This window comes from Rhinatrema bivittatum, chromosome 4 (assembly GCF_901001135.1).
Source record: "Rhinatrema bivittatum chromosome 4, aRhiBiv1.1, whole genome shotgun sequence".
Lineage (NCBI taxonomy): Eukaryota > Metazoa > Chordata > Amphibia > Gymnophiona > Rhinatrematidae > Rhinatrema > Rhinatrema bivittatum.
In genome coordinates, this window is record NC_042618.1 from 442,476,182 (window position 1) to 442,499,241 (window position 23,060).

At 43.7% G+C, this 23,060-nt stretch overlaps 1 protein-coding gene across 2 annotated transcripts in view; it reads left to right on the forward strand.

Moving 5' to 3' along the window:
• FGD6 (FYVE, RhoGEF and PH domain containing 6) overlaps positions 1-23,060 on the forward strand; it is a 131,358-nt gene that overhangs the window by 30,692 nt on the left and 77,606 nt on the right. For both annotated transcript variants that reach the window (XM_029601594.1, XM_029601595.1), the window contains exons 3-5: positions 6,063-6,198; positions 10,357-10,424; positions 10,573-10,603. In XM_029601594.1, the coding sequence (XP_029457454.1) occupies positions 6,063-6,198; positions 10,357-10,424; positions 10,573-10,603 (235 nt within the window). The remainder of the gene's footprint in view (positions 1-6,062; positions 6,199-10,356; positions 10,425-10,572; positions 10,604-23,060) is intronic.

Consider the following 23,060-nt stretch of genomic DNA (forward strand, 5'->3'; position numbering starts at 1 on the left):
AATGGAAAAATGATTGTGCATTTAAATTCGAGGTAGCGCGGTCTTAGAGTGGAACAAACCATTACCCAGTGGATAACTTTGTAGTTTGTCTTTTTTTTTTTTTTTCTTTTCCCTGCACGTTGATACAATGCATTGAGGTGCACAGCGTCTGTGGGATGACTTTAAGGACTGAGGAATGTCCTCGGCGCTATTAAGCATTTCTAAAAATACAAGGTTAGGCTAATCAAAACATTGGATGAATCTGAGCTGCACAAATGAGTTTGCAGCTCCCGGCTGGCTGAGGCAGCAGTTGTCTGGTTACCTCAGAAGGGATCCTGCCTGGGGTGCTTTATCCTTTAGCAGGGTGCACATTTCAGGTGCCGTGGCAGTGCTTGATGCATTTGGCAGGACTTTTATTTTCCATTTCAAAGACCTCGTGGCAGATTTTAATGCACTCTGCATGGTTGGATTCGATGACGAACTACTAATACTCAGTGGGAAAACCAAAAACTGTAGCAAGCGCATGTGCGAATTTCATGCAGGGCTGGAGATGTTGCAGAGGTAGCATTCACAGCCGTAGGGTAGGGGAGGACTCCCCCCGCCATCGCTTAGCAGCAATATCTGCCTGCCATGCTCTGGGTCCATGCACCCCAGAGTCTGGATGCAGGAAGGGGGGGATCTGAGACTGGCTTGAGACTTTGCTCTGCATTAAGTGGGCGGATTCGAAATTGGGAAGAAACCCTGGGTTGTGGTGCCTGCAGGCTCATTTTATGTATTTTTGAAATAACATTTCTCTCTTGTCCGTATGTAATTGAGCTGCAGGCGAGTTACATCAACGACGTAATACATATTATTATCAATAAAAACGCAGCAGGCCCGTGGCGCTGCAACCCCAGTGGAGGCTACCTTTTGATTAAACCGGAATCCCAAAGGAGCAGAAAGGCGCCGAGGGCCCGCATACAAAATGGAAGGGCCCCAGTAGACTGAGGGCCAGGAGTTTTGGGTTCTCATCAAGTATCCGAAGCCGGTAGTGCTAACGTGAATGGCGGAGCTTGGGGAGGGACGGAAAATGACTCTTGACGGACAGAGAGCAGTGCTGAGGGTTAGGCTGATGGCAGGCTTTCTTCCAGCTCTCCGTCAAGGGGGGAGGGGAATTAGAAAGTGGGAAGACCTGGGAAATGTGGGGGGGTGGCACGCGGGAATTAACTGCTGATAAATATCCAAAGAATGACTGTCACGTGTCCTGGCAGCCAAGATGAGAAGGGCTCGAAGAGAGCCAGACTGCATTACTCCTCACGCCAACTGGTATCTGTTTATTTTTCAACTTTAAGAGAGTGTTTGAAGCTTGGAAGGAGAGGGGAAGACTGGAGCATTCCAATAAGTTTCTTTATTAGAGGAAATCACACTTTAAAAACACAACGCAGATGAACATTTTCTGGTCAGATTAAATCTCCAGGAGAACTTGAAGTCCGTTTATCTTTTCCGTTCTGTCGTCAGCGAAAGCGTTTCCTTTTTGTCCGTGCTATCCCTACAGGGTAAAACAGCTCTCCTGATATAAATGGAGTGTTTATTCCCTGGTTTTCGGCTTTTTTACATGTAAAAATCTCTTGTGTACATTTTTGGCGGATTCACTGAGGCTCAGCAGATGAAGGTGGCTGGCCAGCTTCAGAGAGGCCCCCTCCTTCCCGTCCAGTTTTCCCTTAACCATCAGGGGCAAAATGCTTTTTTTTAAAATACCATGGTGGAGCAGAAAATGTTGGATCTCTGATTGGATGACAGCTGAGGCCCATGCTAATGTAAATAGTCAGGATATGTTTAGGTTGAAATGCTTCTGTTACATTTTTTAGGATTGTGATTCTCCTCCTTACTTTCTACTAATAAATGGGATACCACTGTAGTCTAGAGGTTAGAGCATTAAGCTTCGATAAACGGAAACTCAAGACAGGACTTGAGCCCCTGTTTTCTGTTTGACCATGTAAAGCACTGACCATTGGACATGCCCCATCACTGTACTTGAGGGGCGCTATATGTTTTAGCTTTGCTATTGGAAGAAATGAAATACCGGACGGTTCTCCGACTTGCTGTATGTTACAGAATGGTAGTGGTGATGAATTTGGACTTCAGGTAGAAAGTTTTTCTAATAACAGTAGAAAGATGGCGACCTTGGCGTGGCAGCGTGGAGGAGGAGGTGAGATCATTCCAAAGGCCTCTCCTTGGGAAGGTCTTAACCAACTTTCAAAGTGTGCGCCCTGAAATGTTTCCAAACTTGAAAATGAGGCTTGCGTGCAGGAGATGCATTGGAGACGACGTGTTCTGGTTGATGATTCTTCTTCATGATCTTGAATCCAAAACTATGTGGTGAATATTTCTTCCATAAAGTTAGGGAGCTTTAATGGATCGGGGCTTGTCGGGTTTGCGATTTATGTGTGGTGCTAGTGGGATATTTCTTCCCGAGAACAACTGGGTTACATGTTGGTAATGTTGTAGTGTATTGAGGAGCATGTTCGGTTCTGGAGCTCTGTGAAGTCTGTCAGCAGTTAGTAATATCTCTCAGCTCCTCGTGAAGGGTCCTTGGAGTCTGGCCTAGCGTTGACTATTTGTTGACTCTGATCAGCAGTGGAATAGGTTGAGGGGTTTTAGAAGAGGAGGGGAATAAATTGGAAATGTTGCTCATTTTGATTGCATATTTGCTCTTGGTGTGTTTTTGTTTTATATGTTTTGTTTTTTAGTGTGTCCCTCTATTAGTTTAGTGGTATGGTGCATCACTAATTCTTTTGGAATCATTTTTTATTCGGACTCTGAGCAGTCAGTCTTCATTCTTCCTATTTATAGTTTGTAATTCTGGGTCTCTCAAACACACATGCTCGTGTTACCGACTTGTTGTGGAAACCGCATGCAGGATATAGCATACTCCTTTTTCCAGGGTGTATTTAAAGACACTTTTATCAGCCTGGCACAAAGTATTATTACAGTTGGGCCTGCAAAGGAGAATATTCCATTCTTGCGGTGCTTTTGGTTTTCTTTTCTGCCTGGAGCTCTCCAAAGAAAGAAGACTCCGTTGCTAAGTTGATACAACTGTTTGTGATGGAAGCCACGACTCTTCCCATTCCTTTTTCCAGAGATCTGCAGGGGACTATGGAAACGTGAGCAAGCGGAAATATGTCCTGAGACTTTGCAAGTAAAATGTTTTATTTAAGTTTTTAAGTCGCCTATCCAAAATTAGGCTCCAGATAGAGTAAATTAGACATCAAGCAATAATAATGTACAATAACAAAATCAAAATAATAACAGTAAAGAAATAATATAAATATCAAAAATGTACAACCTGCAAAAATGTACAAGCAGCAAAGTTAAAACAATACAAATTCAAAAATGGAAAAATACCAATCAAATTGAAATTTCTTCAGCAGCAACATAAAATGAAAGGCCCTAACCATTAAGCCCATAATGAATTTGTGATAAAAGAACTACTGTAAAGCTTCTGTAAAAAGCCAAGGTTCTACAGCCCTTCCTAAATATTCACCAATAAGCCTTAATTTTTTTGGAAATGTATTCCTTAAAACAGGGATAAACCATGAAAAAGCCTCTCTTCCTAGCCTCAACAGATTTTATCTCTGAAACACAGACAGGCCAATACAGTACAGTGCACACTGTTAGCCCGCGTTTAGCTGCACGTTTTCGACGCGCTATTTTTACCCATTATACAGTAAGGGGTAATAGTGCGTCGAAAACGCGCGGCCAACCGCCCCCCCCCCGAAACTAATAGTGCCCGCAACATGCAAATGCATGTTGCGGGCACTATTAGTTATTCCCGCGCGATACAGAAAATAAAATGTGCAGCCAAGCCGCACAATTTAATTTCTGTCGGCACTGGGGAAGTGTACAAAGAAGCAGAAAAATCTGCTTTTCTGTACACCCTCTGACTTAATATCATAGTGATATTAAGTCAGAGGCCCCAAAAGTAAAAAAAAAATTAAAAATCTGCCCGCGGGTCGGAAGACAGACGCTCAATTATGCCAGCATCTGTTTTCCGAACCCGAGGCTGTCAGCGGGTTCAAGAACCGACGCCGGTAAAATTGAGCGTCAGCTGTCAAACCCGCTGACAGCCGCCGCTCCTGTCATAAAGGAGGCGCTAGGGACACACTAGTGTCCCTAGCGCCTCTTTTTTCCGCTGGCCCTCATTTGCATGCGGGCCAATACTAAATCGCGTGCACAGGAGAGTGGCCTGTGCGCATGTTGGGAGAGCGGGTGCTTGCCGGCTCTCCCGCACTTTTTTCTGTATCGGCCCGAGAGAGAGCAAAGCATCATGAGAGGCTCATGGCAATCTGTTTAGGACATACAGTGGGACTCTGTCTTTTAAGATATTGAGAACCAGCCCTAAAAAGCACTTTAAAAAGCAAAATAAGCATCTTAAAGTGCACTTTAAAGACAGTAGGGAGCCAGTGGAGTCTATTTAGCTGTTTCTTATGCATTCCTGTATGTACACCTTAGTACAAAAATAAAAATGTCCTGACATGATCGCGTTTTGGCCCTAGCAAACACTGCTCAAACAGCTGATGCCTCTGTGCTCTGACAAGAGTGCAGGCATGATTGGCTGAAAGGTGGTGATGATTGTATAGGTATCTTTCAGCCTTAAAATCGAGTGAAGCATGACAGTCATACGAGCAAGATGGAAACGACCAATCTCAGATCTCTGCCTTACAAACACTTCCGGTCCTAAGCTACTTGTGGAAAGATGGAGAAATAAGCAATGCTATTAGCAAAATGCTTTATAATAATGAAATGGTAAGCATTTAAAAATGAGGAAAAAAAAATCCAGTAGCGTCATGCGTACTAGAGACCTTCTTTTTCAGTTTTTAGTTATTTTTTCTTGGGAATTTCAATGTTATCACCAAAAAACAATCAGTGAAAAAATAATTTTGTAATAACACATGGGGAAATAATTTGTTGCCAGAGGATGTGGTTAGTGCAGTTAGTGTAGCTGGGTTCAAAAAAGGTTTGGATAAGTTCTTGGAGGAGAAGTCCATTAATGGCTATTAATCAATTATACTTAGGGAATAGCCACTGCTATTAATTGCATCAGTAGCATGGGTTCTTCTTAGTGTTTGGGTAATTGCCAGGTTCTTGTGGCCTGGTTTTTGGCCTCTGTTGGAAACAGGATGCTGGGCTTGATGGACCCTTGGTCTGTCCCAGCATGGCAATTTCTTATGTTCTTATGAAAAATAAGTGGAAAAGTAATTTTTACATTGATTTGTTTTTTTTTAATTATAACATTGAGATTTCTAGGAAAAACAAAATAAAATCTGAAAATGAAGGTCCCTATGTATAACTAAGCTTGCCATGTATTGCTTTATGGAACAGTAAAAATGTACATCCTAGATTATATGTTTAATTTGGCTTGCATGCTGCAAGATAGGATGTTAATGCTCAAAAGGACAGAATGATGTCGTGGCTTAGTTGTAAGACACTGTGCATCATATGACTGACAGTGCAGAAAATCTAACCAAAGAAAGTGTGCAGAGATGAGAGTAAAGCTGTGGATTAGGGAAAGAGGAAACAACTGGCCAGTTATGAATTGGACAGAGATGCAGACTGATGGCTCGTGTTAACGCAGAAGGGAAAAAAAAAAGGCAATGCAGCGTCAGGAAGGGAAATGTTTCCTGCCCTAGGCCCTTTCCTCTCTCTCTACTGTTATTCCACTTCCGCCGTTCCCTGCTTTGTCCTTCTGTTTCCGCTGTAGTTCAGTGGACCTACCTCAGTTCAATAGTTTTCACCTGTTTCACAGTCGGCTTGAAAAAGGAACAAGCTGGATGGCAATGATATTATTATTATTATTATTATTATTATTATTGCATGAAAGCTTCAGAAATTCAGTGCCTTGGCAGGAAATGTGGAGGGCAGGCAAACAGTGAGCAACTAGGACTCTGGGTTGCCTTCTACCATTGCTCAGCTACCGAGCAGGGAAAAGGCCCTGAGCACTGATGCCCTTTGGAGAAGCTGTTTGAACGAGAATCTATCCATGACCCTCCACCCCCGAAGCTGTAAAATAATTCTCTAAAATGTGTCTGGGTATCTTCCATTAGGCCGTCGCGGGATGATCCTGGTGTGGAGCCGGGCATGGTTCACTCGGATGAAGACGAAGTCGTTAACAGTTCGGATGAAGACGACTTCAGCTCCGATTCCAGCAAAGGCGACCTGGATCACCCAGAAGAAAAGCAGGTACCCCCTTCTCTTTTCATAGTCAGACGGGCTGGGTATCTTTCAGTTGCACCGTAAAAGCAATCCTCAGCTTCCTTGCTGTGAAGTAATATATATCCTTACAGTACGTTGGCCCTCTCGGGCCTCGTGACGTAACCAGTTCTTCCCCAGAGCTTCTGTTCCACGGAAAACTTCTTGTTTCTTCAGGAGTATTTTCATCTTCTGGGGCATTTCAGTATCTCCCCCTCCGTGGTCTCCTTTCCTTTCTTTCCTCTTTGTCGTTAGAGGTATCCCTTCCGTTAGTTTTGATACAAAGACCCACCCAAATGCTCCGAGTTTCCTCTTTAGCATCACTGCCCTTCCCCCTCTCTCTTATGGACAAACGTGCTCCTCACGCCCTCCTCCTTCCAGAAGGGAAGAAGAATCCTCACAGTGGCCGCTCACTGAGATGAGAAGGGCTCTACTAGGTGAACCTTGCTCTTATTCTTTCAAAAGGAACTGTGGTCAGGAATATGTGTGGGTCTTCTGTTTTGTTTTGAAAGGGTGTAGTATTAACAAATGTTGGCGTTCCTTTCTTTGAGATTCTGTTTTTGATCCATTTATTGATGGCTGGTCCTCTACGGAGCCCTTTTTTTTTTTTTTAATATTCACCAAGGAATATCCTTCCAGCATGACTCGAATCTCCAGATTTGCACAGTGCTAACCAATGTTATCACCTCCGTTCCTCATGATTAGTTGCTGCACTTTCTTTGTACGTCTCTCCCTCCTCAAACATGGGCTCCTGGTGCCAGAGGACACAGATTATTAGTGTAATAAATAGATCAGTGCCGTGCAAACAAAAATCTCTCTGCTTTTGCATGGCTTGATTTCCCCCTGGCGTTCTCTGTGTCGTCCTCTGAGCTCCTCGTTGCTTGGAGAACCCGGGAGGAGATGACTAAGTTGGATTCACGCTGCAGCGCACTCTGTCTTCATTCGGGCCGTTTCTGACTTCACACACTGCCCTCTTACTCACGTGGTTTAAAGGGACCTAATTAGCACTGGAGTCTTAAACAAAGACTCCCACCCCTCCCAAATCCCAGAAGCACCCATCACCATGCTTTCATTTCTTTCTTTCTGCTTACACTATAAGCAGGATAGTTTAGCAGAAATGTAAAGGCAGCAATTTTTAAAACAGTATAACAAACGGACATTAGAATTAGAGCTCTAGTTCACGCTCCTTTTTTCGTGTAGTGCTTAGTGAGAGTTGTGGGGGGGCATGGCCGGGGCAACCTATGAGGTGGCACGGGCGGAAAGCTGCAGGGGGTGACAAAAATGCCTTCACCATTGTTGCCCTGGTATCCTCCTCTCCCTCCCAGGGCCTTTGTCTCTATTCTGAAGCAGTGGGGTGGCTCGGGGCAGGTTGATCTGCTGTGAGGGACAGTGGGTGCACTGCACACTGGCTCAACAGACCCTACACACAGGAAGGATGTGATCCTGCCAGTCCTACCCAGTGCCACCCCCATGGCTTTGGAAGTCTGAAGAGCCGTGGCGTAGGGGGTGTGCATGGAAAATATGTCCATGTTTGAATTTTTATTTCATTTTCAAATAATATTTGCTATGTTTTTTTTGTGGTTTTTTTTAATGCTTTTGGTTTGTCAGCTTAGTGTGCATTAAATGTTTTTAGCTGGTTTTTGGTGGGGGTTGTATTATTTTGGATTGGAAACGACACAAACATAAACAACAAATTTCATTGACTTCTCCCTGTCCGGCTCTTCCCTAGTGTGCTTGGAGGGAGCGAGGTGAAGCAAAGCGCACAGGTGCAGCAGGGAAAAGTCTGGAGCTTTGGGGGATAGCGGGAGGGGCGTGGATTCGCCAAATTTTGATGCTGCCTAGGACAGCAAACGTCTTGCACTGGCCCTGCCCCAGGAGAAGCATCAGCAGTGCAGAATTGTAGCTTGGTGCTTTTTCTTGGCAGCTGTTGCTAGAGAGGTATTTAGTACACACACGGTGGCACAGAAAGAGCATGCTGTGAAATTTACTGGCCTGCTTGCTAAAAACAGCTGTTTACTGAAGCTCAGATTGTGGCTGTGTTTGTGTGTATACATGTGTGTGTGTGTGTGTGTGTACATATATGTATGTGTATATAATGTGGGTGTGTGACAGCTGGAGATCCCTAACCTCAGACCGAGCTTCTCTGTGCCTGAAAAAGTTTGCAGTAAAACCATTTTCTCTCATGATCTGAGCATCAAAGAGAAACTACCTGTTTTTGGCAAGCGCATCCTGAATGATGCTTCTGTGCCACAGCGCACGCATCAAACACCTCTTTAGCAACCGTGTCTGAGGACGAAGCGCTGTGCTTCACCACTGCACTACCAGCACTTCCTTGCCAGAGAGCGAGACGTCACCCCGGGGCTGTAAACGCTGTCCATCCAGCATTGTCGGGCATGGTTGCTCCATGGAGCAGCTGGAGGTCTCACCTGAATGTCCTCTCTGTTAGGTCTTGTGATAGCATCTGTACCTTTGAGAGAGCTGATCTGAAATCATTTCCATTCCAGGCAAAATTTTCAGATTTTAAAGTGGTAAAATATCAAGGTGGTGGTTATTATTTATTTAACTTTTTTTTTTTTTTTTCTTTTGGGGGGGAGGGGGGCTTGGCAGTTTAGTCCTGCTCCCTTGGACTTCCAGCTTAGGAAGGAGAAAACTCCAACCCAGGGATTGAGAACTGGGGACCTTCCACAGAGCAATGCACGGCACTTACCACCTGAGCCACCGGGCTAGCTCTTTGGAATTTTTAAGAATGACATTAATACCCAGGGATTTTAGGTGGAAGGGACTTCCTTTGCTACTATCCATTCACATGCACATTCATTTTTCCCATATTTTAAATACTAGCGTGCTCTTTCTCTCTCTCTCTGCCTGGCACAGTTAATGGCAGAGAGGGATCTATAGAACTCTACATTACTGGAGCTTCATGAACGATCTTCTCTTCCAGGTGTATAGTCCTCTCCCTGGTGCCATTTTTAAACCCAGCTCCTGTACGTTTAATAGCAGGGTCTGTGTTCACTTTCCAGTGCTCCTAGCCTCTTCGCCAGTGCTGTCTGACTGTAGACGCCATGTTGCCAATGCTTCCCCAGTCCCCTGCCCTACCCCCCCCCAAACCTCGGTGTGAAGTCGCTGCCCTGCTTATATGCCAGCTCTGAGGTTTGGAAATTGGTGCTATTTGAGATTGTGAGCCATTGCTAAGGTGCCAGAGCCGGGCACCAAGTTTTTACATAAATATGGTCAACTGTTTATAGAAATATCAGTGCAGCCATTTACTCAGATGGTTTCCATAAACAGCAGATTTCCTAGGGCAGGCATCTGCACCAATGCCTTGTACCAGCGCTCTGTGTGTGTGTGTGTGTGTGTGTGTGTGTGTACATGTAAACACTCAAAGAACAAATCTCTGACCTTAGCTGTGTGTACAAATGATTTCTAAACCCACTTTAATTCTGTAAAAGAAATCTACATGGGAGCTAAGTTGTTGAGCTCCTCCATGCATCCTATATATATAGATATAGATACACCCAGCAGATGAAATCTTGAGCAGCTGACAGCTGTGTCATTTGTCGTGTGCTGCAGCAGCCAGTGGCACTACCCGAGGCGATCAGACGGTGAAGGGAACGCTCACGGCTACCAGCTGAGAGAGTCCTCTCCTGTTTCTCTCTCTCTCTCTCTCAAGTGGGACCGTCTGCTTCAGTTCTGTCCGCTCAGTGCCACGGGAATAGGGAAGGGAAGGGATCAGTGGGAAGACGTCAGGCGAGGGCCGCCCTTTGGCTGAGGAGAAATGTGACATGTTCATGAGCCGGAAAATTGTAAGTGTAACACTGGGAGCAGAGAGGACAGTGTGTGTGTGTGTGTCTCTGTGTGTGCGCATGTGTGTAACACTGGGAGCAGAGAGGACAGTGTGTGTGTGTGTGTCTCTGTGTGTGCGCATGTGTGTAACACTGGGAGCAGAGAGGACAGTGTGTGTGTGTGTGTCTCTGTGTGTGCGCGTGACACTGGGAGCAGAGAGGACAGTGTGTGTGTGTGTGTCTCTGTGTGTGCGCGTGTGTGTGACACTGGGAGCAGAGAGGACAGTGTGTGTGTGTGTGGTGGTAGATTGGCATTTTAGTGCCCTGGCTGTGTCTTACTTCTTACCCCTGCTATCCTTTCCCACAGAGCAAAGGTGCTGGGAAGAAAACGAAAGTTTACCACATCGCCAAGGAGATTATGAGCTCAGAGAAAGTGTAAGTATTGATCTCGATTTTTACACAGAAGTATTTTCTGTTCTAGGATTATTTTGGAAGGGGTGAGGGGGTGGGGGGAGCAGAGGAGGATTTTATTTATTTATTTTATAGTCAGTGAAATAAATGTTTTTCTTGCTCTTGTCAACAGGTTTGTAGATGTCCTAAAGCTTTTGCACATTGTAAGTATCTTGGCATAGTTTTCCCTCTTTGCTAGTGTTGAAATATCAGTGCATCAGTGTTTGTAATAGTGTGGGTAATGAGATATATATATATATATATATATATATATATTATAATGTGGTATTACAGGAAAGTTCAGGAACTGCTGCTGGTGGTGATACCAGTTTAGTAGCTACTCATGAGACCTGGGTTTGATTTCTGAGTCTGGCTTCTGCTCCTGGGGCTGGCCAAGGGAGGAGATACTGTGGGAAGAAACGTTCACAGCCCAGGGTTGGGGGGGGGTAGGAGGAGGAGTCTCTGCCATCTCACGTAGTGGTGACTCCCCCTTGGCCAGACTTGGGGTACCCATGTAACTGGCATCCAGAAGGAGGCACTGTCTGTAGCGCCAGGCCAAGGTCTGTCATGATGGCTAGAGTAGACGTAAGAAAAGGAGGATTTATAACAGGGGAGCAGAATCCCCAGGTGGTTGCAAATGGACGCGAATGGCGTCCTAGCCCAGAAGAGGCCAAATCCTGATAGAGCTGGAAGGCCAAGGGGCAGGAGGAAACTGCTGGGCCCAGAAGATGAAACCAACCTGCCTAAACTTGATGAAGTATTAAACCAAGTTATCGTCTGCTTGTTGGACACAAAGGGGGCTGCATTTATAAAAGCTCACAGGGCAGATGTCCGAAATGGGGAATACAAGCCTCCATAGGGAACAGGCAGGTGGCTAAGGAATTCTGAAAGACACAAGCAAAGTGCAGCAATAGAGAGAAATAGAGTTAAGACAGCCAAGAAAAGCAAATGCTGGAGACGCTTGGCCTTGAAATTGCACACCCTCGGCTCATTTTTCCTATGGTCAGACATGTGACTTGCCTATACTGTGCTTCACCGATTATTTAGGTGGCTGGTTAGGCATCCTCTTCCGCCATCCAGCTCAGTCCTTGCACGGAGTTCCAGACATCTGGTGCAGAGGGAAAACCGATCCCGCTTTCTGGGCGCGTAAGCCAATCTTCGAAAAACTGCACTTAGGCCCATAGCTGCTTGTCCATGAATGTTTCGCCTTGAAGAGTCTGGGACGCTTCATCCAGCTGGAGAGCTCCTAATCCCAGTGTCCTGGCTGAAGTTTGGGGAAATTCTGTCCCCTAGCTTACAGAAATCTGTGCATCTCTTTGCTAATGTTATTGTCTGGAGTGTTGTCTATAAAAGTTTTACGGAAATTCGAGCAGTAATGGAAACCATCTCGTTGTGGCCCTTACGTTTCATGGCATTTAGTATAAAAACTTTGGTGTTTCCTAGGGAGGTGCTTTTGGTTCAAATGGAACGGGAAGCAGCATTGATGTTTCCTGTTTTTTGTTTCATTTCTTTTAGTAAATGAAAGAAAACCAAAATTCTTTGTTTCATTTACAAGACAGCCCCACTCCCATCTCCCCATCCAGACTGAGTAAATGTGCAGTAAAAGAGCCCCCCGCCCCCAGCATCTCACCCCGTCCTCAGAGAGAGAATGGGGAGGGATCTTTGCTGGTGACATTTCAGAAGGGCTCAGGCTGACCCGAGGCTGTGGCCATTTTGAAATGTGCAGAGCAACGTAGGAGCCCACACAGTAATTCTGGTATAATGTAGAAAATGCTTTTACTTGGTGGTAGCAACTGCACAAAACTTTATAAACAGTGCCTTACAAGATTCTTGGCAAGTCCCCCGGCATGGATCCCGTGTTTCGCCGCGAGGCTGCGTCGGGAGGGGACAGAGCAGAAGATTTTGAAATCTGCTGAAATTTGTAATTGAAAGTAGTCCGGGAGTGCACAGGATCCCTGTCGGGGGACCTGCTAAGAATCTTGTAAGGCACTGATTATAAAGTTTTGTGCAGTTGCTACCACCAAGTAAAAGCATTTTTTTTTTACATTATACCAGAATTACTGTGTGGGCTCTTACTTCACTCTGCACTTCATTCATTACTGTGTAGTATTCAAGTGCAGCGCTTGCTCTCCGTTGTCATTTCGAAATATGGCCAGCGCTTCAATAAATTGGTTAGTCCATAAGGTACCACCCGTCTCCTGTCATTATCCAGAGGTCAGTTTTCAAGGGAAGCTAGCCGGCTTGGTTCTCCCGCCACCCTCGGGTCCTCGGATCGCGGCTGAACATGCACGCGTCCTTCCACAGTACCCGGACTTTTAAAGGGATGTTCCTCCCCGGTGATGGGTTTAGGTTGCGGCTATAAAGCCATGCATGTCGAACTGACTTATCAAATCTATGCCTTTAGTTTTACCTCCCCTCCCCCCCCCCCCCCCCCCCTCCTGCCACTTGGCTACTGAATTAGCAAATGCAAGCTCTGCTGATGCTTTTGTAGCCGCCTGCCTTGGAGCTAATTTTGGAAGAGAGAGGACTCTGGTAGCTTCGCTGCGACGGTGGGCTGCAAGTTACACGGGTACCAAACCACCTGTGGGCCTTGCCTCAGGCTACCAAATATTATCCCCATAACAGGGTCCCAGTACCTGCGCCAAGCTGAGCCTCTCCTCTGATGTTCTGCTTTCATGCCTCTCTCTTTCCCTGAGGTCGAGGGGTGACCTCCACAAGCTTTGGCAGCAATGTTCAAACTGCCCGCCCGCGGGCTTTGCACCGGATCTTACGTTCACTTTTGCTGTGAAACTTGCCACAGGGTACCAGGTATCTGCACAGCCAGTCGTGCCCCTCTTTTTTTTTTTTCTGCGGGTAGATTTGTACCGGAAAGTAACCCACGAACAGTGGAAAGTGAGATTTTCTGCCCAGATGTTTCCTCCCCCAGCCTAAACACGCACCCGGGAATGGTGCCTCTCGGGGCGGCTGCACGTTCGTGCGTCTTGGAAGAACGCGTATCCTTTTGGCTGCCTCGAGGGAGGACAGTTACAGTGGATATATAATATGCTTTTTGTTTTTTTTTGTTTGGCTTGCTTGCATTCGCTTCGAACGTTCTCCTCCTTTGTGTTCTGAACCAGCGGATCGACCTGGATGGAGAAATGCAGATGTATTTTTCCTGTTTATGCAAAACAAACATCCTCTCCAGCCCGGGAAAGAAAGGGCTGAGCTTTGTCACCGCAGTTGCTTTTTGCCTTCCTCCTAGGACTCGTTATATTTAGGCACTGTTTCTAATGGTGACAGTCAGACCCCTAGTTAACACCTTGCCGTGTTCTTTGGGGGGGGGGGGCGGGGGGCTGTCTTAAATATCATTTATAGGGTGTTTTATGTTAACTGGAGAATGTGGTGTTGAAGCTGCTACTAAAAATGCAAGTATCTAAATTTAGCCTTTAAGTACAGCTTTATGGTTTTGTTTCTCACTGAGTTTCTCATACTAAAAATACCCTAAGTGGAGTTACATTGTTAATTTAATCTTGATTGGTGGCCTATGTGGCTTTGGGCTCTATTAATTTATAGAGCTCGTGCAGCAGTACACGTGTGCCTGTGGTGACCTCTTCACTGACGGCTAGAAAACGCTAGTTTAGACTTGAAATTGTGGTTTTGATATTTCAGGCAGTAATCTGCAATGTCTTCCGAGCCGGCGCCACAGAGTAATGCAGAAAACTGTTTCGCTTGCTTTCAGGGCACCTCTTAATGAAATCGCGGGCCTGGCTTGGTTATAAGGGTGCCCAGCGGGTGGTGAGATGTTTTAAAAGTGTGAGCCATGCCCAAAATGGTGTGGTAGGATTCTCCATCTCTGTATCCGCTGCGCTAGGAATGCTGTTGAAATGACATTGATCCCTTTTCCAAAAGGATGAAAAGGTGTTCTGCTTTACATTCTCCGAGCTGTCTCCGTGGAGTTAAGGGCCAGCCACTTGCTGGTAGTTTTTTTGTTTTCATCCGTCAGCATCATGAGGACTGTGGGGCAGAAGTTCCCATGATGCATGCAGAATTCTCTCATGTGTATTCATTGTGGATATCCTGAAAACCCGGCTGGCTGGATGGGGTCGTCCCCCCCCCAGGACAGGTTTGGGAACCACTGCTGAAGGGAATGGCAGAGACACAAAAAGCCCAGCCAGTCTGCCTTCCTTCTGGTGAAACAGGCAAGTCAGCTGCTGAGTTGGTAGTCCAGAGGCCAGGCCAGGACTAGGACTAGCGCACACTGCTGGAACTCGACTGCAGAAGAAAGCCAATGATTTCAGGTTGCATGTAAAACATGAGCTGGATTTTTCAAGAGAAGCTACATTATTGGTAATAAATCTTTAGACCCTTGGCTATGCAATTACCATGTGCCTGTTTGGAGGAGCATTTGAGCAAGAAAAGCTAATACAGGGGTCTTTGAAGGCTGTGACTTTATATAATTTCATTTTTACTTATTTATAATTTCTGTTTTATACTGTTCCTCTTAACCAACTCTGAGTGGTGTATAACCATAAAATACAAAAATATATAAGGAAGAAAATACATAAAACTGTAGGGCAGTTAAGCTTTGTTTCATTAAAAATTATATAAGAATTGTATACGAATTTCAGTCGTCCTTTGGATGAGTTTACAAGGCATTTTATGAACTTAATGCTTGGATCAGATTATCTGGTTGCATCCAATAGGATCTGGCAGTGCCGCTTTCAGTCTGATTCCAGCTGTCAATGAAGTGGGATGTTTAAAGCATTTGAAAGCTGGCCCATTGAGACTGTGTTAGAAGTGTCAGATTCAAGTGATTTCTTCAACTCGACAGTATTCTGGAAGCTTCTTTAAATGAGAGGACTGGCGGCTCATGCATTTGACTAATGATGGAGACACCTTTGTGGTTTCCTTGGAATTTATTTAAAGGACAATACTTCATGTGGAGAACTCATTAGTTGTATCTAATATGACTTTATAAAAATATGTTTATAGAAATTGCTGGAAAAATGTAGGTTCATATAATATAACTTCATATAATATCTTTATTGTAATTTAAAATAATCTCCCCGAGGAAGCTAGTTAATGGCGAAACTAGGACCTCTGTTGGGTTTCTGGTGTTTTCTATATGTTGTAGGTGTGCATGATAGTCTTATAGTTATTTATTTGTGGTTTCATTGTTAAAAAGGAGTATTACTGATTATTTTGCCAAGTGTATTGTCCCTATACATTTATTATATCATATAAAAGTAGTTGTAACAACACTAATAAAAAAAAAACCATATGTTGCATTTTGGCCCTCTTTCTTATATATTTTTATATTTTATCCTCTTAAGAAAGGTTTCTTATTGTATCTTCTATTTATTTAGCTAAACATAAAATACAACAGCGTGTATTTAACACAAGAAAATCAAAACACAGTAGACAATAAATAATAATAAAAAAAAAAAAAAGAATAAAACCATAGCATTGAAGGAGGATAAAGTACAGAATAATTATGCCTTACAGTGCTTTGTAAACAAATACTCCTGAATTAACCTCAGCTCCTTAGCCGTGGCCTTCCAAGGCGCTGGAATTACAGCTGTAAGAGATCTCTTCCTGGTTTCAGCACTTTCCAGAACCCCAGGTCTAGCTAAGTTCAGGTACTTTGTAGCTCTGAGCTCAGATTGTACCTTTTAAAAACTTTCTCACATATTTGTAGTGTTATAGACAGGTTTTGGGTAGGGTTGCCAACTTTTCCATGGAGCAGGACCGAACACTTGGGTGGGGGGGGGGCAGCCGGCTGTAGCCTCCCCCCCTTTTTTTTTTCTCCTAGCTAGACAGATTCTTCCTGCCTGTCTTTGGGGCTCAGTTCGACTCTCCTCTTCTTCTGCAACTCCCAGGAGGACAACGTGAAGTAGCAACAAGTGCGGCACAGCTATGGGGAGAGGCAGAGGAGGCGGAGAGTCAAACCGAGCCCGAAAAACAAAACAAGCAGGTGACTGGAGCGCTGCCAGGCTGCCACCACCCATTGCCCCGGCCTTGCCTGACCGGGTTTTACAGTGCCCGGTTACCCTTGTAACCCGGACACTATGCAACAGGCTGAAAAACTGGGCAATTGGTCACCCTAGTTTTGGGGATCTAAAGGCAGTGATGTAGCTGTCTTATTTACAGGAGTTTTCCTCTCACAGTAAATTACAGTGAAGACACCAGAGAGACCTATATGTGGGGGCCGTCTGTGGCTGCCTTGTGGCTCTCAAGTCATATCTCGTCAGTTCACCTACTGGAAAGACATGGTGGGAAGGAAAGGAAGAATGTGTCCTTGCTATAACTGATGACCTCATATAATACCGTGACTGCCCTGTAGTTTGATGTCATTAGATAGGGACTGCCCTATCGTTTGCAACGAACACATCCTGGAAACTCATGCCATTGTCCCTGTGCTGTAACTGAGTGTATACAAAAACAGGGATATTTTATTTAAATGTATTTATCCCCACAAATTTATATACCCACATATCTGCATGCATACATACATGTATTGAGCAGGAGCGGCAGATTATTTATTTATTTATTTTATTTATTTATTTTTAATTTTTATTTACCGAAGTTCTTGTAGGGACTACAAATCACTCCGGTTTACATAAAACAATGAACTGCCCAACAGAGAGCGGAGCTTTACATAGAACAGTAGAACATATGGAACAATATAACTAGATGACAATTTAACATAGTGATAAATAAATATTATAGTTTAACTGGTAATACTAGATGACAATTTAACTAGATGACAATTTAACATAATGATAAAATAAATTATAGTTTAACTGGTAATACATAAAAATTATATTATTTAATATTATTATTATTTAATACTAGATGATAAATAAATAAATTATTATTATTTAATACTAGATGATAAATAAATATTATAGTTTAACTGGTAATACTAGATGACAATTTAACTAGATGACAATTTAACATAATGATAAAATAAATTATAGTTTAACTGGTAATACATAAAAATTATATTATTTAATATAAGCAGTATAACTATTTAATGTAGAATAAAGGCGTATTAACAGTGCCAAATATATATATAGAAATGAATTTTTTGAACTCAAAGATAATGCAATAACTTTTTTTTGAACTCAAAGACTTTGTTTTGAACTCAAAGACTTTGTTTCAAGGCGGTAAGAAGCAGCACCAGGGTAAATGGAACAGAAAAGTGAAAGGACAGAACGATTACAACAGAATATTTGCATAACATAGTAACCAAATGATCCATCCAGTTTTCCCAGCAAGCTTTCCATGGCAGCAACTGCCGCTCCGTGCAGGTTACCCCCATGCACCCTTTTTTTCATTATCATCCTCCAGCCTTTAGGGATCCATAGAGTTTAACCACTGCCCTTTTGAATTAATTTACTGTTTTTGTCCTCGACATCTCTTCTGGAAGGACATTCCAGGCATCCACCACCCTCTCCACGAAACAATATTTCCTTATGTTGGTTCTGAGTCCTCCCCCCCCCCCCCCCCCCCCCCCCAGGATTTTCATTTCTTGACTCCTAATTCTACTGTTTTCTTTCCAATGGAAAGTTTGTGCATCATTGAATCCTTTCAGGTATCTGAAGGTCTGTATCATATCTCCCCTGCACCTCCTCTCTTCCAGGGTGTACATATTCAGATCCTTCAGCCTCTCCTCATAAGTCTTCCAGTATAAAGACCCCACACCATTTTGGTCGCTCTTCTCTGCACTGCCTCCATCCTTTTTGAGATATGGTCTCAAGAACTGAACCCAATACTTCAGGTGAGGCCTCAGGAGGACCTGTACAAGGGCGTTATTGCCTCCTTTTTCTTTCTGGTTATTCCTCTCTCTAGGCAGCCCAGCAGTCTTCTCGCATTAGCTATTGCCTTCTCACACTGCTTTGCTGCCTTCAGATCGTCAGACACCATCACCCCAAGGCCCCTCTCCCAGTCTGTGCACATTAATCTCTCTCTCACACACACTCCCCCGCCCCCCCCCCCCCATCACATACAGCTCTTTTGGGTTACCGCACCCCAGATGCATGACTCTGTACTTCATGGCACTGAATTCCAGCTGCCAAATCATCGACCACTCTTCAAGCTTTCTTAAATCACTTTTCATTCTCTCTACTCCTTTAGGCGTGTCCACTCTTTTGCAGATTTTAGTATCATTCGCAAATAAAGACTTTACCTTGTATCCTTTCCACAATGTTGCTCGCAAAACCGATCCCTGTGGCATCCACTTAACACCGTTCTCTCTTCAGAGTAGGTTCCATTTACCATTTCATACTGTCTCCTGTCAGTCAACCAGTTTGTAATTCACTCCTCCCCCTTGGCACCCGCTCCCAAGCTTCTCATTTTATTCACAAGCCTCCTATGTGGGACCGTATCAAAAGCTTTGCTGACATCCAAGTAAATCACATCAAGCGCTCTTCCTTGGTCCAGTTCTCTAGTCAGCGAATCAAAAAAATCAATCAGATTGCTTTTCCCCGGTGCATCAAAAACTGAAGCCAATACTTTAAAAAAAAAATAAAAAATAAGCTTTTAAATATATGCTCTTAAGGTAGGTGCCTAAGTTTGGCACCTATTTTCAGCTGAAAATTCACATAAATTTAGGGTCCTAAATTTAGGCCTGCTATTCATGTGCCAAGATTTAGGCTCCTAGGTGTTAGGTGCCTAGTTCTGAAAATCGGAGCTAAATCCCTAACTTTGGGCCTGATTTACTAAGGCTTTTCTCCTATTCTATGTCTATGGGGAAAAATGGTCAGTAATTGGTGTATAAGATTGAAAGGGCCTCAATCTTATTAACATTATGAGATAAAATTTTATAAAACCAACCAGTTGGGAAAATGTTATGCAAACAAACAAATTAACTCATTAGTGTGTAAATTGGAGGTGGTGACCTATTTAACTTATTGTATCGCTAGCATTCTCTGAGGCTGCTCCTGTATTGCCTTGCTGGTAATCGCACTCTCCTGAGTCATCTCAGTAAAGATCTTTCTCTTTTTTATCTGCCAGTGTTAAATGTTTATTTACAGCCAACAATGATTTCTCTGTCCTAGCTTGCAAGTTCTCCTTCCTCCCAGGGCCCTTTATTCATCTTGTTATTTTTCAGCTCCCTCAGTATCTTTATCTATGTCACTGCAGAGAAGGAAAACTAGTTGGGAGGTTTACTGGTTATTTGTTCGCCCAATAAAATTGCCATGGCAATGGACAGTGTCACATTCCTTTTTTTTTTTTCACCCTAGCTAAGCTTTTGCAGCTTACCATCATTTTAGGAACTTAAATTGAAGAACTCAGGTTCTAAAGAGCCAATTTAGGAGCCTAACTACAAAAGTTAAGAGCCTAATCCCTTTTGAAAATTGGCCTGTAAGTTTATAACATCTTAATTACTGGAAAGGTCTGTGCTAGTCCTGGAGAAAAACTGGATTCTTTGCCAGTTGTAGTATCTTTCACTGGACCAAGAGAAGAATTATGTACTAGTTTAATTATTAATAATAGAAAATTCACTAGATATTAATGCCTGTACAGGAATACTACCTCCCTAACCAATCATTGTTTGTTTGTTGAGTTATAACTGTGAATGTCACTTTGTAAACCATTGGGATCTATACATGGAACAACAGTATATAAAATGTCTAAATTATCCAAAGGCAATGTACATAAACTTTCAGGGCACCTTGGACCCTGTTCCCGACATTGAAACAGTTTGCGATCTATAAAGAATCATTGATTTCGTTGTCGCTTCGTAGAATCTGACAGCAGCCTGCTCTTTCCATCCCGGAATATATTAGGGTTGTAGAGGTTTGTTGTAAAGTAACCTACAAAATGATTTACTTCGACTAGCCTAGTTTATTCGCCGGCCCAGTTTCCCACTGTTTTAACAGGGCAATTTTCAAAGCCATTTATGTGATTGGGTTGGTGTCCTACAAGTTTTTCTCACTCAGTCTGGCTAAAAGTAGGCACAGGGTTCCATGTATATACAATGTATTTTTCAGCTTACACACACAGATTGTATTTTCTATAGAAACTTTACCTGCAGGAAAAACGGGCGCAAAAATCCATGGGGACTTTGTACCTGTGGCAGTTTTCAAAAGCAAAATTAGGTGCAATGTTTCACCTGGATACTGTAGGCTGTAACTTTTGATCCATTCCAACCCTTGTATCTCTCCTTGTCTGTTAAATCTCGCTGATCAGATGAATGTGTCAAATTGCAGGCCTTCAACCCTGGCCTTGGCAAGTAGCACTTTTTTTTTTCTTTTTTTTTTTTTTATGAACTTCTTGAAGTTAGGTTACAAAATAATCCCTTGGAACAGCGGACGGACATCAAACAAATTCTGCTGTATTGTAGTAAATGAAGGCAGTTTTGGTAAAATGTTTATGAGAGCGAGTTGTTATGATTTTAAGGAATATTTCTACGTTTCTGATCCTCCCGATATGTCCCACGGAACCGTGGCCACTGATCTGACCAGGGAAAAAAATTCAGTCTGCTAAATCCTTTTTGGTTTACTGACTGTGTTCCAGAGTAACAGGCTCTGGTGAGTTCTTGCCAGCATCATGGATGATGAAGATTCCATTCATGCAACCAATTTCCGTGTTTCTACTCTTGCACGTTTTTGTTTTTTTTCCGAGTCGCACAGTGCTGAAACCTCTTAAGTATTTTACCACGTTTTGTGATCATGGCTACTGTGTCCACAACTCTTCGGGCACTGTTAACTTGCAAACTGAGCAGATCCGGGGTTGAAAAGCTCGGAACAGCCGCACGCCGTTCTCCTCTTAGCTTTGTGACTGGCAGGCCCCATCAAGATACGATTCAGACTCAGGGGAACTTTACTGGTACGACAAATTTTGTATGTGTGTTGCTAAGCTAATAAAGTGGTAATAGGGGAGAATTCCACAGCATAGAAGGGAAATAAAAGCCATTTCAGGATTCTGAAGATGTTCAGTATTGTCTCCAGTTATTTTATTATTATTTTTGGGGGGGTTGTTTTGAATAACACGCGATTTGCAAGGTGTGCAGTAACTTTTCTACCAACATAGCTTGCAGCCAATTTTTAAAGGGTGATTTCTCTTTGAAATCCCCTAGAAGCTGCCGGTCTACATTTTGCCCCCTTCTGTTTCTGCAGCTGGCAGTTTGGGGTCAAAGCCGCATGCAGTTATTTGAAAATCCAAATGTACCCATGCTGTTTACTCCCCCAACCTGAACTCATCCCCCGGGAATGCTCCTCCTTAATCCAGCTAAAAGTACAATTTTCCGACGGGAGAAACTAGCAAGGCAACTCCACTGTCCCTGCCCTACATGCCTCTGAAAATTGCTCCTTCCACCTTTCTGGCCTGACATCAGGATCCAGCATATTTTGCTGCAGTAGCTGTAGTTTCTCCTGTTCCCCAGGGATTATACAGAGTTTTATTCTTTTTTTTTAATTATTATTATTATTTTATTCATCAGCTTTGGGAAATGTGCATCTCTTAGAGGATAATTTTTGAAATATCCCCCATAACCAGCTTCTGTGTGTGTAAGTGCATTGGAAAATTACCTCCAATATGCCCTTTTGATGGAAGAGCATAGCCCGTAGTGGAGGATTCACAGGCCTCCTTTACAAGATAAGAGATTCTGCTAGCTGCAGGTTCTGTGTAGGGATTGATAGCTGTCCATCTTGTTCTGTTTTTCAATCGGCACTTCCCGCTAGGAGATGTATTGGTGTTCCAGGGCCTGTTGTAATATTTCATAGTTAGGGGTGGTTACTGTTTGAATCCTGGGAGTTAGTGCTGTTATGGTACAAAAAGGTTTGCTGCGTATGCACTGAGTGGGGGGTTGGTTTTTTGTTTTTTTTTAGACTTATAGAAACAGAGAAAATGATGGCAGAAAAGGACCAATTAACCTGGAAATGACCAGCAGGAGATGTGTAAGGGGAGTACTTCTAGATGTGATATGGTCCAATTCCCTCCAGCTCATATGTGGCTCCCTTTTCTCAGTGCCTGTCTAGGAATCTCTGTGAGACCCTGGAGGGAGCTGAGTGCCTTGGAGAGAGGCAGCGAGTCTGCTAACTGGAGAGAGTTCTCCGAGGGGGGGGGGGGGGCGGCTGCTTGTCTATCCACAGAGACAGAGTGGGTCTGTTTCCTATGTTTTTCCTTCTATATTGTGGAAATGGGAAAGTTTCCTCTTTGCTTTTTCTACCAAGGCAGGAAAGTTCAGCCCTCTGTTCCACTATCCAGTGTGGTGTTAGAAATCCACAGCCGTGAGCTGCTTTCTTTCTCTTTTTGCAAGAGATGTTGGGGATTCGGTAGGTTGAACCATTTGGAGGTCACCCATCTCCAGGAGAAGAGAGAGGGAGCCTTTACAGAAGGACTGCAGAGCAGCGCTTGCAGGGACGGCAGGGCCTGAAATTATTCTGGAATGATCTTGGAGGCAGGGGAGTCCAGAAGGGACCCCCCCCCCCCCCTCAGATTTATTCCATTGGGCTGTATTTCTGTATTGTTGAACTGTGAACAAACCTTTGGGGAGAATCCTAAAGGCTGAACTGGCTTCTTTTTTTTTGTTTTTCTGCTGTTGTATTATTTGTCAGTAAACCGATTCTTTTGGGGCACGTTTATGGGATGAGGCTTTCGTGAGCAGAAGATCCTGATCCAGATTTACAGCTA